Source organism: Poeciliopsis prolifica, unplaced genomic scaffold (assembly GCF_027474105.1).
Source record: "Poeciliopsis prolifica strain line A6 unplaced genomic scaffold, Auburn_PproV2 SCAFFOLD008, whole genome shotgun sequence".
Lineage (NCBI taxonomy): Eukaryota > Metazoa > Chordata > Actinopteri > Cyprinodontiformes > Poeciliidae > Poeciliopsis > Poeciliopsis prolifica.
Genome location: NW_026562383.1, coordinates 416,862 through 433,688, shown reverse-complemented (window position 1 = coordinate 433,688; position 16,827 = coordinate 416,862). Strand labels below are relative to the sequence as shown.

Sequence of the window (16,827 nt, the reverse complement as noted above, 5' to 3'; positions counted from 1 at the left end):
TCTCCAGGCAGCAGTCAGAGCGCGCAGATTTCACACTAAAACTTGACGCACTGACAAATTTGGATGCTGATGTCCACCGTGTCGCCACGTGAAGCAGCAACCATGGCAACGTCCTTGTTTGTAGCAGTAACAGTATTTATAATAGTAATTATTATTATTATTATTGTTGTTATATATTTTATTTAAAATGTGCTTTCGAGGCACACAAGGTCACATCACAAAAACAAAAATTATACATTTTAAAGAATAAAAATCCAAATGAAAACTAGAGTGGTGCAGCAGAACGTTCAGCCAGGATTTAAAGACGGACCGAGTCAGAGGGCTTTGATCGGGAATGTGCATGTTTATTCTAAATAATAGAATCATGTGCAGAACTTGTATAGGCTATTTATAGAATAGAGATGCTTTCTGTGCTTAAAGGCTCATTCACAAAGCGGGCGGCTCGACTGAAGGATGATTGCAGCTAGACCGGTACCGGTACCGCACGGCTCTTTTGCTCCAGATGATCAGTCTGATCAGTCTAATGCTCATAAACCATCATCAACATTTCCCAGCAGATCAATCTGATCTCTGAACAGATGTTCTCCATCAGAGCCAAAGCTCCACAATTACGCGGCTCACCTTTATGCAGCTATTTATATACGTGTGATTGCAAACACACCTTAATCACCTTAAAAATAATTTAATTAATTTAGTTAATCTGCTGATCTAACCCTGTTTTCTTCTTTTAGTGAGAATGAAATGACCCCATAGATGCATTTCATGCGCTTTGGCACGCAGACCAATGCGTTACATCTTTATGATAAAAACTGAGAAAAAGTAGGCTACTATTTACATTCAAGCAAGGTTTTCACATACTTTTATTGTCTTTATTTTGTGTGCGTGTTAGCACACAAAATACTGCAATGTGCAATGTCTGCAATGTCCGAGGATAAATGCGGTTCAGTTTCATCGTTTAAACAATAAAATAATAAAGTCATGAACAATATCAGGTTTGATGCTTCTTGGTCAGATTTCAGTGTGTTTAGGTGAATTTTGATGCTTTGTAGTTTGATATTGTCGCACATTTTCACACCAGAAAAAAAGTAAAGGTATATTTACGCAAACTTTGACGCAAAGTTAGATTTTATACATGCCGAGCAGCCACTTTATGCATGACTACAAACAGACTTTCTTGGAAATTGGTTTGAGATTTACCAATTTCATGTTATTTGGAGGCCATTTAAAAATATTGTTTTAGATGCTTCATTTAGAATGGCTGATTTGTGATTCATTGTCTCTTTTAATTTTCTTGTTTTTGAAGCGCAGCAAAAAATAGACATCCTACAAAAACAATGTTTGAATGAACACATTTATTTTTCTGTCATTTTGTAGCAGAATCAAAAGTCGTTATGAGCAACATTTACTTATTTACATAAACTAACTCACTGGCATCTTGTAGTCGTTTAAAAAGCAGATGGAAAACAGTGGAATGAGAAGAGAACAACAGAATTCAAGCAGTGAGGATAGTTCAAGGTTTTCAGTGCCTGGTTTTTTATTTGCCCTCTGGTGTCCAACTGTGCAAAGAATAACTCGTGCAAACACAAACTGTGGAACAAAGTTTGTTCCCATGGTGACTAATGTTCAGGAAAGACAAAAATAAGTTATCTTCCAGATTCACACCCCATCTTATGTGCTGAAGAAAAGATTTATTTTTTCCTCCATGTATTTGATTCTCAAGTCAAGAGGTTATAGGTCATCTAACCCTACAGGACAAATCACTTAAGTTTTAATAGCCTAATATTTACCATCTCTAAAATTAATCTAGGTACATTTTATGAATCTGGAGTTTTATCTTTTGTGTATTACCATGTTGCATTAAATTTTTCATCACTAAGAGACAAAAATAGTCCAAGCTTAACATTTTAGTGATCTGAGCTCAAGTCAATATGTTCTCAAAAAAAGAAAAAAAAAGGCAAACTACAAAATGATATTGTGAATGACAGTACTTGGACCTCGGCTATGGGGGCACTTTTTAGTTGACTGAATTATGTTGACAACAGAGCAGTAAAATGATAAACAATGTTATTTTAGAATTTCTGAGAATACAAGTATGAAGTTAGAACTAGTAAAAAACAATCCTGACAAATTCTAAAATATGTTTTTCACCTTCTCATAAACTCATTTATGAAAAGGCACAAATGTTCTCAACATACTTACCAATGTTTATTTTATAAAACTCAAACAAATTATTTCGAACAAAAAATGTCACATAGATATGTGAAGTGAGTTGAAGTCACTGGACTTTACTGATTTACATTTTACCTTCTGACTGGTCCATTAAACTTAAACTGAATTATTAGAAGAGTTATTGTTTCTGCTTCTGTGGCTCCCACCACTTTGTGTACTGAAGAAAGTCTGTCGAGAGCACTGTTTTAACAAATCTCTAAATAGAAAAGTTTAAGTCGTATTTTTCTTCAAATGATTCAGAATATTTTTCTCAGAATTTTCTCTGAAACTGATGATTATTTATTTCTATTTGATCTTTTTTTGGAATCCGGGTTTTCTAATAACCGCAATCACATGCAACACTTCTGAAGCATAGTGATACTGATAGCAACTGCATAATGCAGTTACTGTCAGATCCTAAGAGACAAATAAACCCAATTCCCTGTAAAGGTCTCCAGCCTATTACAGAACAAAAAAACCAGGCACATACAAACTCACTCATAAGGACAAAAAGAGACAACCCAAACGGCGTATTTTTGAACCGAGAGTGAAAGCAGGACTATCCACTGGAAACTTGTGCATGCACAGAAGGAACAAGCAGAAAGACTCCGGCTGGGATTTAAAACCACAATCTTCTTGCTGTAAGAGAAAAGTTCTGACAACAGCATCTTGCTCTGGGTCTTGCAGCCCAGAGCAAGACCAGATGATTTGAAAACAATTCCATCAAAACCTCTTTATATTCAAATACCAGGAAACAATTGCTTATTGTACATGACAACTTTGAGTTTAAAACTGCATCTAAAATATGCAAGAAAGATTCAAAACAATTCCACTTAAAGGTGGGGAGTGAAGCCAGTCTGCTTCGCCTTGTCCCAGTTAGAGAGCACAGTAAAAAAGGATGTTCGGTCTCTATGAAATGCTTATAAAAATTGGCATACTGAAAGCATTTGTATGTTTCATTTACATAAGGTCACTCAGCCTTGTATTATAAGGACAAGTATTGCAGCCTCAGAGAGCGAGAGACCATGTCATAATCATTACATGCTTCTGTAAGTGAAAATTGGAGTAATAAAAATATAAAATGATTTGGAAATGTTTTATTTTGAAGGGTGATGTTTTACTGTGAAAACATCACAAGCTTTTGTGAAGCTTAAAGGAAAAGAAATGTTCGACACTGAGAAAGAGCTCAATTGTGTCTTTGGATTATTCTACATAGCAGAATCACAGTATCTGGACACTGTGATTACACTTCATAATCTTTAGTTACAGGTGAAAAAGTTCAAAGTAAGAACTGCTGGATATGACGGCAACTAAGAGAAGAGTTTTGTCAAAAAATAAATCATATAAGTTGTTTTAAAGGAAGTAGAGGATGTCTATAATGAAGCCACAGATAAGAACAGCAGAAGGTGGAATGAAGTATTCAAAAAGACATACAGAAGCTTGCATGTATATGGAGTTAAGCATAAATCCATTTACATACAGGCTTCTGTCTCTCCCTCTGCCTGCAGAAATTCTTCTGCCTGCAGAACTTCTTCTTCAGGCACAGGGAGGAATTTCTTTCATCCTCCCTCCTTGTGTGGCAGCAGTAGGAAAAAAACTGGAAAAGTAAAGCTGTAGTTCCACTAGTTGGACTGTTTCTGAAATCTGAAATGAGATGTGCAATCTGGGATTTTATTACAGACATGAATGAAATAAAGAAAAGACAAAAGCCAATGTTGATTACACAATCCGTACAACAATGACAGTATGAATCTTTCTCAATACAGTCATATTCAATAAATAAGAATTGTATTTACTTTAGTAACTCAGTTCACCAAGTGAAACACATTACACACTGTTTTCAAGCCTTTATTTAAATTAATCATGATGATTTTCTGCTTACATGTAATAAAAACATGACATTTAAAATTAGAATATTTATTAGATCAATAAAAAACAATACAGAAATTGGGCTTAATGAAAAGTATGTTTAATATCTTCTTAAATGTTATTTTCAAAAGGTTCTTTTAATCTGACAAATGAGCCTCATTGTAACACATTCTGATTTATTGAAAATGACTGTAGATTTGTTAAAATTTTCATTTCCAGGGTCACTTATCATTGATGTTGCCTGTCAGAAATATGATGCTGGATATTCGGTTTTGAAAAGTGTGGATACAGTGATGAATACAGGAGTGATTACAGCTCCTTTTACTTATTTTATCATAAAGATTCAGTTCTCTGTTGGTACAGGATTATACAAAAAGAGAACGATAGAAAAAGTTACAAAAATTTTAATATTCATAAAACAGAACAAAGGTCATCAACCCCACATGTACTGTATTGTTCAGATGCTTATGTCTTTAATTCACTCACCAACAGATGGGAAGACCAATCGTAGAGAATATTTGGTGATTGATGTTTTTCTACATTTGGTGAATCTATGTGTTAACGTTGCATTGACAAATTCAAAAGCTAGAATGTCATCCTGCATTTACTGTTTACCTGTTACCCATTCTAAGCGAAAACTGCAGCGTAGAAAACAAGAGGGAAATTACACTCTCTTTTTCCAAACAGACAAAATTGCATTCAAACAAAAAAAATCATGACACTCACAAATATTTTCATTTACTCAAGGCGTTGTTTTGCTTTCTTCTGAGTCTTACAAAATTAGCAGTTTGTCATTGGTTGTTCTCAGTCATGTCATTGTACAGGTTTGTCTTCAAACAATTAGAACACAAATAAAATTGGTGCTCATTAAAATTGACAGTTTTTTCTCTTTCTTTAAATAACATCTGTTTAAGCTTCCACAATTTGTGCGTTCAGTGTCCTTTTGAACATGGAGGAGGTCTCATCAGGTAACCATCCATCACTCTCAATAAAGTCATGACCATGCATTCCACAAGCTTTTGTTCTTTTTTTATTTTTTGTTTTTTCTATCTCTGCTTTCAATCTATCCTCATCATTGATCTCACATACTTGTTTCACAGGGTGGTGTCAAACTTCCATCCAAAGCAATGTGATTTTCTTGTTTTTCCCCACTCTGTCCTTTACCCTCTGTGTCTCCTCCTCCATCTGCCTCTCCCATAGTCACTAGCTCATGTGTGCAGTTGAGTGGGCTTGCTTTAGCTGAGCTAGAGCCAGTAGCAGCCCTTTCCATGTAATTCTTCCCCTGTTGGCTTAAGCTTGTGTGCTGCCCTTCACCTTCTAAGCTCCTGATTATGGAACTCTCCCCAACAGGGCGGGCAGACTCCTGTGACAGGGACGGAGACTGTGGTATTGTTAGCACAGACGTTGTGTCAGGTGTAGCAGAACTGGGAGAAGTAGAGAACATAGAAAACACATCTTCAGAAAGTAGTTGATCGACCTTGGGTGAGCTAGTGGAGTCTTTGGTTGCTAATGGTGTCATAATTGCTGTGAGAACATCACCTTCCGATCCAACGAAGTCCACATTTAGAGTTGTAATTGTTTGAGGACTGCTATAATCATTCACTCTCTGTGGTAACAATGGTTTTTCTTCAGTTGTTAATCTTTGGGGAGTGGAAACAAATTCATACAAACCCTCTTTGATGATCGTCATTGGTTGGTCACTGTCTCGGCGTTGACATGCTTCCATTGTGCTGATTTGACTTAAATCTAAAGGAGGGGGGATAGAGGGCCTCAGACTACATTGACCTCCCTCTACACTCGGTAACAGAGAGCTTTTTTCTTCTTTTTCACCTGAAGAATCAACCACAGCAACAAGTTTCTCCCTATTGTCGACTTTAGGCGAAGCTGGTTGGGTTTGACTAGAGGTCAAAATATTCATATTTATCGGCTCTTCTATACGTTTGTCTGGCTGCTCCTGGGTGATTCCTGTCTTGTTGTAAGGACTGTCAAGTTGCTTTGCAGTAAGGTGTCGAGGAGACATTTTATTCAACTGTGGTTTTCCTGCTCCAGGGGAAGCCCACTGCGTGACATCTTGGTACGGCTGGGACTTTGCTGGGCTACTGATATCAGTACTGGAGTAATGTTTGTGGTAGCTCCAACGACTCGGGGATAGGTGGTTGTCTACTGGACATTTGCTTTCCTCTTTTTTTTCTACCAACACGTCTGTGAGTTCCATACTACGGGCAAACGCATCTTTCAAATTAATCGAAACAATGCTTCCACTTCTTTTGGCTCTCTCAAGAGCTTCTCTTCTCTTTATAGCCTTTTCTTGCCTCTTCTGTTCTCTGTAGAACTCGGAGAAGTTGTTGACAATTATGGGGATGGGAAGAGCAATGACCAGCACACCTGCTATACAACAAAGTCCTCCTACAATTTTGCCAAGCAGTGTTTGTGGATAGATGTCACCATATCCAACAGTTGTCATTGTAATAGTGGCCCACCAAAAGGAGGCAGGGATGCTTGTAAATTTAGTTGCATCCTCATCCTTCTCAGCAAAAAACACTAAGCTAGAGAAGATCATAATGCCCATAGCCAAGAAAAGAATCAGCAAACCCAACTCATTATAGCTTCTTCGCAATGTGAAACCCAAGGACTGGAGTCCTGTTGAATGCCTCGCCAGTTTAAGGATCCTCAAGATCCTCATAATACGGAAAATCTGGACAACTCGGCGCACATTCTGGAACTGCAACACACTCTTGTTAGATTCAGTTAGGCAGAGGGTCACATAATAAGGCAATATAGCCAGCAAATCTATGATATTCAGTGGTGCTTTGATGAAGTTCCATTTATTAGGTGCTGACAGCAGCCGAAGCAGGTACTCCATAGTGAACCAGGCAATGCACACTGCTTCTACATGGGCTAGATTGGGGTTATCATTGAACTGGCCAAACTCATCAACAACCTGAAGCTCTGGCAGAGTATTGAGAGATAATGAGATAGTAGAGATGACAATAAACAGGATGGAGACCATGGCCAGGACCTGTAACAGAAACACAGCAATGAAGAATATTAGATGGCTTTTTAGCATACATCATTTTATAGTTACATTTAAACAAATTTGTAGATCTTTTTTTGTTTGAGCAAATCTGGTATTGTAATAATAGATGTGGCATTCCTTTGAACTAACTGTGATGGATGTCTATTGTCTTTCTGTCCTTAGTTGAAATGTAATAAATATTTTTATGTAATAAAACTTTTCTAGTATTTGAGTTCATTACAGTCATAATGCTTGTGGTTTTGGAAATATTTTTGACCCACACCAACAAATCAGTTTTAAAAATGTTATTTCAAAATATAAAATGTTCAGTGATGAAGTTCTTGGGTGATTGGACAAGAACTTCCCTCACAGCACACTGCGAGGGCAGAGAGTCAGAGGTAGGCTGGCGAAATGGAGTTGAACCAGATATTGCAGATGAGGAGCATAATTTCTTCCAGGAAGAGGTGAATGGGATCGAGAGAGTGGTTGAAAGTTAGTCCTAATGTGATCCTCGTAACTCTGAGGGCTGGATGATATCTTGACAGATGATTTGCTTGATTTGATGGTCAGGAGGAAGACAGAACAGGTTTGAACTCAGTTCTGCACAAAGAAGGCAATTGGAAATCCAAGGCTGCCAGCCTCATTAGATTTGCCTTGGAAACTGCTGGAGATCTGTGGGTCTGACTCCCCTAAGGTGAGTGATCTGAGATGGAGTCTGAACGTTTGTCTGAGAAACCATGATAGTTAACAGTTTGGCATCAGAGTGCTGGCAGCTGTCTCCTCTTACGCCATGTAATAAGAGCAATATTGAGGGCACATTCCTACCCTCATCTACAGTCTAGGCAGGGCAGTGACAGAACAAGATCACAGATACAAGCAGTCAAAATGAATTTTCTCCGGAGGGTATCTGGGTTCTCCATTAGAAATAAAGTGAGAGGCTCTGTCACCCAGGAAGGACTAAGTGTAGAGCTACTGCTGCTCCATGTCGAGAGGAGCCAGTTCAGGTGGCTCAGGCATTTGATTAGGATGCGTCTAGCTAGAGGCACGACTGTCCATGATGACGTGCATTCTGGTCTCTATGAGAACATCAACAAAGACCCTAAGTAAACCCTAGTGGTTCTATGACAACGAGAATGAAAGTTGTGCTTCACAGGCTTCTCAGCCAGTGGACAGTAGATCAGACTGTCAGCTATGAATTAGATCTCAAAGGTAGTTGAATTAATACACAAATAATAATCACGAATCAGATACTATGAATAACGTCAAACGGATTAAGTGTTTTGCTCTTACAAAGTAACTCCAATTATTTTGATGACATTTCCATAATTTACTGCAGTCAAGATTCTATTTATTCAGAAATACGTGAGCCAAGACAAGCGGATTCAGACTCAAAGTCATGATCAATCGTGTTTTATGAGACACATCTGTTCCAAACGAGGAGCCTAACTAATGGTCAAAAATTGTAATGTAAAATTTTTAAATTCACAATTTACGACAGTTGGGCATTTGTTCAACTAATAACATGAAAATACTTGCAATGCAAAATTGATCGATACACATTAATTAAAGCACAAAATCTTTTGCTTCCAGGACAAAAATAGCAAGGTGAAAATATGAAATTGATGTTTCATTAAAAACCAGGTTCATGCATTAAACATTTACAGCTGGGCTGTCCCTCATATACGGTCTGAGCAGGGCAGTGAAAGAACAAGATCACAGGTACAAGCAGACAGGTACAAAATCGCCAAAAAGACTTGAGAGCCAAAAAATATTATTTCACCTACTCAACAATAACCTCAGCAGAATGTGTGGTTATTTAAAGACAAATATCTGGCCTTTAAACAAGACCAGATTTGTATTTTTTTTTATTGTAAATAGATTTTAAAAAATTCTGTGATAATTTTATCCAAATAAAAATTGTCTTCATCTCCATCAATACAGGGAAGGGAGAAGGATTCTTTGCTAAAATGGTCCAACAAAATGCAGAAATAAATTAAGATTATTCATCAATGCACATTAGACTTAACATGTGCACACTGTACTGTACACACTGTACTGTAATGCGTCCTATCTCTGCTCTCAAAATAGAAGTCTTTAATGATGTAACAGTGATTTGACCGTGATTTCTAAATTAAACAAACTGCTTTAAAATGAAGGTTTTCCTAGCAAAGTAAATTACGTTTTATCACTGGAGGTATTGCAGAAAACACAAACTGCTGAGAGACTGGCTGAATGGAATGACAAATAGTATTTCTTTTTTTTTTTTTTTACCTTTTCCTAATTGGTAAACATCTTTCTTAAAAAGTAGCTTAACATAAAATTATTTTTTATAGTTCAACTATTAGAATAGTGTTCAAAGACAATCTATTATTATTTTATATACAATCTTTGTCATGTGTTAGTCAAGTGAGCTACAAGTCTTTCCCCCACAGCCTTTGAGAGGACACTTCAAGATAATTGTAATAGGATTTAGCTGCTAACTATAGAATAGATGGAGAGAGGCCAGAAGTGGTTTTCGCCCAGGACAGAAAGAATCAAGCTGTAAATGACCACACTAAGAAAAGGTAGCTATAAAATGAAGCTGCATGTCTGTTGCAAAACTGACTTCTAAGTGAAACTACATACAAATGTAATATAAATAATATCTGATTTGTGGATTAGTGTGTTTTAAAGTGTTTGACATATCCGATTTCCTAGAGGCCAGATTGTTTGATGGTTATTGGAAGACTATGAAGAAAAAGTTTTGAGTTGTTACACATTTGAACATAATCCATGTGTGATATCATGCTGGGAAAACAAATGTAGGAAAATATAGCTCTCCTAGGGATGCCAGGCTGTGACAGAGAGACAGCTGAACTGTATGGGGAAATTACAGACCTTCAGGTGCCTGTGGAGCTGAATCAACATCTGGCCGCTCAGTATCCTGAACAATAACCTCAGCAGCAGGATACCATTCATTGTAATTTCCAGAAATTTTCTTTCCACATTAATTTTGCACAGCTAATAACAAACAGAGAAAGGATTCAGTAGGGAAATAATTCATGTTTTATTAGAAACATCTTCACATAGCAATTGCTGGCTCAGGACACCTGTGAGCCATGATAACGGACATGTTTGATACTAACTGGGATAAATGAGTGGCGGCTCCAGGTGCTAAGGGAGGACCAGGCCTTTTACTGAGAGTGTTACGATGAATCATTTGTTCTTAATGTTTTCAACACAATCATGTCACCAATAAAGTGGCTAGAGAATATGTCACATTTTGCTATTTAATTAAAGCATATATTGGGGTCGACAATATGACTGAAATTAAAATATATGCATTTCATATCAGTTGATATTGATTAGAATTAATTGCTGTTTTTTTAAAATGAGTTTTGTTTCACAAGAAAAATATCACAACAACCACATATTAAATTAGATGGAAAAGAAAATAATAATGTGATATTTTGTTGGGCAGCTGGGCTTCTACCACCGCCACTGAGATTCAGACATTGAACTCAGCAATAATGACCAAATGTCTGTCATTTCCGAGTACGAAACCAATGAGGAAATATTTAGTTGAGTACATTTATTCAGCATTACTTTTCTTGGAGTCATGAAGTCATGTGACTAACTGTATCTGCCAAACCTGTTCAAAGATTGCCTGGGCTTACAGGGTCATTCCAGGAAACACTTTGCTTTACAGTTCACATAGCAGAAAGGGCCACATTTCGAGGATTTTCAATAATTGTATGAAAGGCAACATAGTAAAAAACAAGTGTCAAAAAAAGGAGAGAAGAAAGATGTAGAAAAGAGAGATAAAGCAAAAACAAGTGAAGAGCAGGCGTGTTCAAGCTTGGCCACCTTGCAGCATCTTAATGGCTTAATGGCTGCCAAATGCTGTGACCTTGGCACACAGGGCAGATTCTAAGAATTACTTGGAACATACAAGCTGCTTTAGAAGCTGGTCGGTGGAGGAAGAATTAAGGCGAAAGAACTCAAGCCTTAGATTTGGGATTCGGTAACCCTTCTCTGATGTCACCAAAAATGAAAAGATAGATAGATATTGCTTTAGAGTTAATCCCATTGGTTGACTTAGTAGAAGTCATGTATAATCAGAATAAGGAAACAAACAGTAAGAAAATGAGGCAGATGAAGTGGCTGGACAGAGAAACCCAAGTCCTAATCAATACATAGAAGTATTTCTGGAAGAACAAGGATCCATAAGAAAGCTGCTGTTTCTGCAGATCTCATTTTCTATTTATGTACCTCGTTCTGATCCATTGTTACAGGCATGTAATTCAGACATGAATCAATCAGATGACCTCCAAATGTTCAACAACTGTTACACTGAACGTTCACAGTTTTATTTAAAGGATGCACACTGGACCCCAAGCACCACTAGACACTGTACTATTTCACTATAGTTTTAATAAATGGGCAGAAACTGGATATGATGGGACATAAAAATGGAAGATGGAGAAAGTCACAGAGGCCCTGATTTTAAAGAGTCCTGACTGACTGTACAATATGTGGTTAGAAAACTTGAGAGACTTCTCTGTGTCTCGTGTTTCCCCTATAAACAACAAGGTTCAATATGATTCACAGTCTGGCAGGCTTAGCCTGAAGGTAATCTTTTACTGTGACCAATGTATTTCTTCTGACTGGAAGTATTATAAATGTTTTTCTACTGAGCCGCAGTGGACTACGCAAGGGCTTGAGTAATTGTCTAGCAAATAGAAAATTGGGGTTTTGATTTCAGTTTTTTTCCCTTTGGTCAACAAATTTAACTCCAAGCTTTGTGTTTGTGGCTGGGAGGGCCTGGTCTGAGTGTGAAAGCGGTTAGTATGACTAGAGAAAGATTCATTTCACATAGAAAGTACTCCTGGATCAGAGCTGCTACGGTGTACTGTGCGTTATCTTCTCCCTGTCGGTTGTGACAGATGGCAGCTCACACTGATCCAGGCACAGTGTAATAGAACTAGAGAGTTCTTCCTGTTAAAGGTGAACATTCCTTTCTACTGTCACGAGATACATTATCAGTATGAGGAATCACTGCTTTTTTAAAAATCTGATCATTAAGACTCAATGATCAAGAGGTATTGATTATTTCCAATAATAATTCATTTCTCTTATTTATTTATGTTATTTTGGAATCTGAGTTGAATTTGATGTTTAAGATAAATAAACAGAATTTTATTTCTTAATTGCTAATTATTTACTCTTTTTATTTTAAGATTAGCTTAAATGAAAAATAAATAAAGATTTCAGCAAGTTCTAACTGCTCTAACATCCATGTTAATAGTCAATAGGGAGAAACGTTTAACACATGATTTCTCAATTTGTTCAGGATCAACTCAATCTTCTTCTGGGAGCCGTACTGAAATGTGCTCACTGCCCTAAAAAATGTGAACTTACCTAAAATGAAGCCATATTGAGGAGACATGAACACAGTTCAGCATTCGGCTGTTCTCCAGTAATAACATTCAGTAAATATGTTCCACTCAGCCAGCTCCTTTGCTGCGTGACCTTGTTGTCAGAAGGACAAAACATCATCTCAAGTTTTCTGGTGATATATACATATTTATTCTGAGTATAATACATATCCAAACAATAATACAATATTCACTATGTTGACCGTGGAATAAAAAACCTTGGATTGTTGTTTATGCGACAGACTGGCGACCTGTCCAGGGTGAACCCTGCCTCTCGCCCGGAACCCAGCTGGAGATAGGCACCAGCACCTCCCGACCCCGTTAGGGAGAAAGGTGCTCAGAAAATGGATGGATGGATGCAGCATTGAGTTAATCTGACAGAGGCTGCCATGCACCAGCACCACTGGTGCTGAAAAGTTCTGCTTCACAAAGACTTGAGTAAAGCTGGGTCGACATCACTGCAAGTAAAACATCACATCAGTGAGCCACAAACAGAAAATGCTGTTTAGCGTCACCAGAAGGTGTTTTTTGTTGAATAAAGTTTTCACTTGCTTGTAAGAGTAGAAATGTTAAATAGCTAGTGCAAGGAGAAATCTTCCAGCAGCAGCAGAGGAAGCATCCAATCTGACTAGATAATAAGTACTATATCCAATTTATACAATCATGTGCACGATTGTATTAATGAATGCTTCCAAGAAAAATAAACAAGCTTGTTTGTTTTCTTTTTCCATCTTTTAGATGTATGAAAATGCAATAGTTTATCACCAGAAACCCTGACACAAATGTCTGAACTGACAGAAATAGTTATTCCTCATTTGAAAAAGCTGTTATGTTATTTTCATGATCAAGTTGACAAAACAACTATGAAAATGGGGCTGCACAGTGGTGCAGTTGGCACTGTTCCCTTGCAGCAGGGAGGTTTTGGACTCAATTCCCGACCCGGGGTCTTTCTGCATAGAGTTCACATGTTCTTCCTGTGCATCCTTAGGTTCTCTCCAACCTCTTCTGGACATCCTCCCACAGTCCAGAAACATGACTGTCAGGTTGATTGTTCTTTCTAAATGTGTGCATTATTGTTTGTCCTGTCTGTCTCTGTGTTGCTCTGCGATGGTGAAAAACCTGCTCCTTGCTCCACACTTTACTTCTCACAAACGAGAGCCTGGGCTCTTGGCTATTAAAAATTGATCGCTTCCTGGAGGATTGGAGTATGTTGAAGTTCTAAGTTTCACTGAGTCGTTAACGTTTGGCCGTGAAGTATGTGATTCACCAGGTCGACACTATGAAGCTAACCAGAAATCGCATGCATTATAAACAACCGTCCTCCACTGTGAAAAGAGGACCAGATGGTTTTTACTGTTAATTGAAAATTTAGAAGCCACATGGACTGAACAGCTTCCTTCACTTCCTCCACTGTCTTTGCTAAAACTATAGACAGGCTACAGTTCTATAACAACGCAGAAAATCAATATCATCATTCCAACTTCTCCTTCTGTTACTGATTGGCTCGGTTGAAAATTCTAACAGAGAAAAACAAGTAAATGAAAGAAAGTCTGAACTGTCTGTGAGGAGAGATTTGAGAGTGTAAAAAGGCAAAGGCAGGCTAGCGTCAGACTAACGGTGCTTGAGTATGACATTGAACTTTACTCTATTGTAAACTGCATGAGTTAAAGAAATGTGTGGTGGGTTACCCTCCAATGGGTGTAGATCTGGACCTGTGATATGAGATGTAAGACATTGTAAAGACAGTTATGTATTATCAGTCAGAATGGGACCAGTTATAAGAACAAAACCAAGCTGGGGAGAACATGGTTATGAAAATAACTGATCTCAGTAAACTACAGCACTATCCGTATGCCAAAGCAGCAGACAGACATCCTGATGAAGTCATAGAATATTTATGGTTGATCATGATCATTTCAGTTTTCTTCACCAGCAGGGGCACTGCGTGTGTGTGCGCACGCGTGTGTGAATGTGCTGTTACCTTTGCAGCAACAGAGGAACTGGGTTTCTCCAGGAGATCCCAAAGCTTTTGTCTTTGGTCGGGACAACAGCCTTCCTCCTCAACGTCTCCGTCCTTGTCTCTCAGCGTCTCAGCCTCCCTTCTTAGCTCCTCGTTCATCTGCTCCTTCTTTTGGTGGTACCGCGCCTGGCAACAGGACTCCAGGTAGATCTCATCAATTCCCCAGTAGTCTAGCTCCTGACCAAAGGACAAAGCGCACATCTCCTCCATCATGTGCAGCTTCCCTGTTCTGTAGAAGTTGAGGATGGAGGAGAAAGCCATTGGATGTCTGTCAAAGAAATATTCATTCTCATGAAGACTGTAGTCATCACAAATCTCCAGCAGTGACTCATGGGTGTTGCAGTCTCTTAATCGACCCAGGCGTGTTCGAGGCAGGCGATCCAGTGTTCTCCACAGCACTTCATGACTGAGACCACCTACATTGAGGCGGACTCGCCGAGAGCGAGCTTTGGTGCGAATGATATCAATTGGCTCAGGTGGGAGCAGAGGAGCCGCGGCTGGCCGGGGGGCGACTTTGGGGGCGCTGAAACTCACTCTGTCTGTCATGCTGAGACGGCTGGTTCTGTTCCTTCTTGTGAATCTGAGTCAACACTAATGGAGCTTGTTTTGAGGCCTCGCTGTTTCCAAGGGATGAGAGTGTTGGCTGGTTAGACAAGACCAACCAAGCTCACTTCTCCGTGTTCAGGCCGTTCCTCTCCTGATGAGATCCATGTCTGGAGAACAAAACAGCACGTGACAGAAGTTGAACGAGACATTTTAAACTCATCTCAGTTAATAAAGATACTGCTCTCTGTTGAATCTAAAGAAAAACAAGAAAGTGATCAAACATTGCTTTTGACATTGTAACATATCTTACAGCAGGGCAAGATATATAGCAAGACATGTTATATATGGAGGAAACATGAAACCTTCAGCACTGTTCCATGTTTCCTCCATATATAGATACCGGTAATTGATTTTAGTACTGGATCTATTGAACTCCACTTGCTTTGGCATTCAAACTACCTGTGGTCTGGATGACCATCTCCTGCTTCTAAACTATGTGGTCTGTATAATCTTTCCAATGAGTTCACAGGACAGTTCATGAAAATCCTCCATGACATGGGCAGCCATTATTTTCACAAAATAGCTATCTACATGCTTTATTATATTTCTGCCTTAATGCTGCAAGCCTGGCATTGACCAGGTCTGGATGAAGCTTGTAAAACAAAACAAAAAATTGTCAAACACGATAACAAATACATATGAATATGGAGTCAGCTTGGTTTGGGTAGGTTTACCCTGAATATCATGATTTAAAAACTGAAGTTTATATTCATTCATTCTTTTATTTGACAACCAGAAACATTTGGTCAAAATTCTAAATCAAAGGAATTCTAAGGATTATGGTATGTATGATTAATATTGAGCATCAATAAAACCCTCCACAACCCACTAAGGGAACCTGATTGTGTAACATTCCTCTAATCCAAGGAGAAACTTAGGCTGCAACTCCCGGCTCAGGTCTGTCTTTGTTATTTATAGCCAGTCTATCTTCTCCTGGGACACTTTGCTACGTCATAAACTAAACTGCTACGTCACCATAAAAAAATCAGTCCCGACTTCTCCTTTTCACAGACAAACTACTGCTGGAAAGAAAACTAACATTTATTTTCTTTTGTAGTCAACAAAACTTAAGAAACAGACATTCAATAAAAAGCTGCTGATTTTCTTTTTAAATAAATAAACAGAGAAAGAAACAGACAAAGAATGAAACAGAATAAATCTGTGAAAAATGAGAAACCGAGTGAATATCTGACGGACCAGAAACATCCACGACGCTCTTCTAATCCCTGAAACATTTAAGACCAACCTGGGATCCTGGGATCTGCTGAGTCTTCTGACAAGCCCAACTTTTTATTTCCCAGGACAGCCAGGCTCCCCGCCGCTGCGCTCCCCTTCGGCCGCTGACCTGGGATCTTTACGGCGGCCGCTCAACATCCACATTTCGGTGCAACGAAGAGCAGAAAACAGAGTGAAATATGGCCAGCATGCAGAGGAACCGCCTGGCCTGCAGCTATCGACCCTAAGAGGACAGGATGAAGGGACAGCAGAGGGTGGGGAGGAGGGAGCTAATTGGATTTAGCGGTTCAGCACCGAGAACAGCTCCAGATCAACAGCTTGTTTCAGCTGAACTCCAGCCCGCCTACTTACTTTACTTTTCTCTGCAACAACTCACACCATGAAACACAATGCAAAAAGTTCAAAGTCATCCTTTATTAAAGCTGCTTTTACACAAAGATGAGCTGCAAACCCAA

At 38.6% G+C, this 16,827-nt stretch overlaps 1 protein-coding gene across 1 annotated transcript; it reads right to left on the bottom strand.

Moving 5' to 3' along the window:
• Positions 1-4,164: 4,164 nt before the first annotated feature.
• LOC129361576 (potassium voltage-gated channel subfamily B member 2-like) lies at positions 4,165-16,588 on the bottom strand. The gene is made up of 3 exons (XM_055032493.1): positions 16,383-16,588; positions 14,492-15,243; positions 4,165-7,096 (listed from the first exon to the last, which is right to left on the bottom strand). Exons 2-3 carry the CDS (start codon positions 15,074-15,076, stop codon positions 5,159-5,161), a joined length of 2,523 nt encoding a protein of 840 aa, XP_054888468.1. The 5' UTR covers positions 15,077-15,243; positions 16,383-16,588; the 3' UTR covers positions 4,165-5,158.
• Between the last annotated feature and the right edge of the window lie 239 nt (positions 16,589-16,827).

What these genes read in the sequence shown, in the direction of transcription:
- LOC129361576 (XM_055032493.1), bottom strand. Translation starts at nt 15,076, where the DNA reads ATGACAGACAGAGTGAGTTTCAGCGCCCCCAAAGTCGCCCCCCGGCCA. An exon ending in GTTCCTCTGTTGCTGCAAAG is followed by an intron (nt 7,097 to 14,491) that starts GTAACAGCACAT and finishes TTTCTGTTACAG; the next exon opens with GTCCTGGCCATGGTCTCCAT.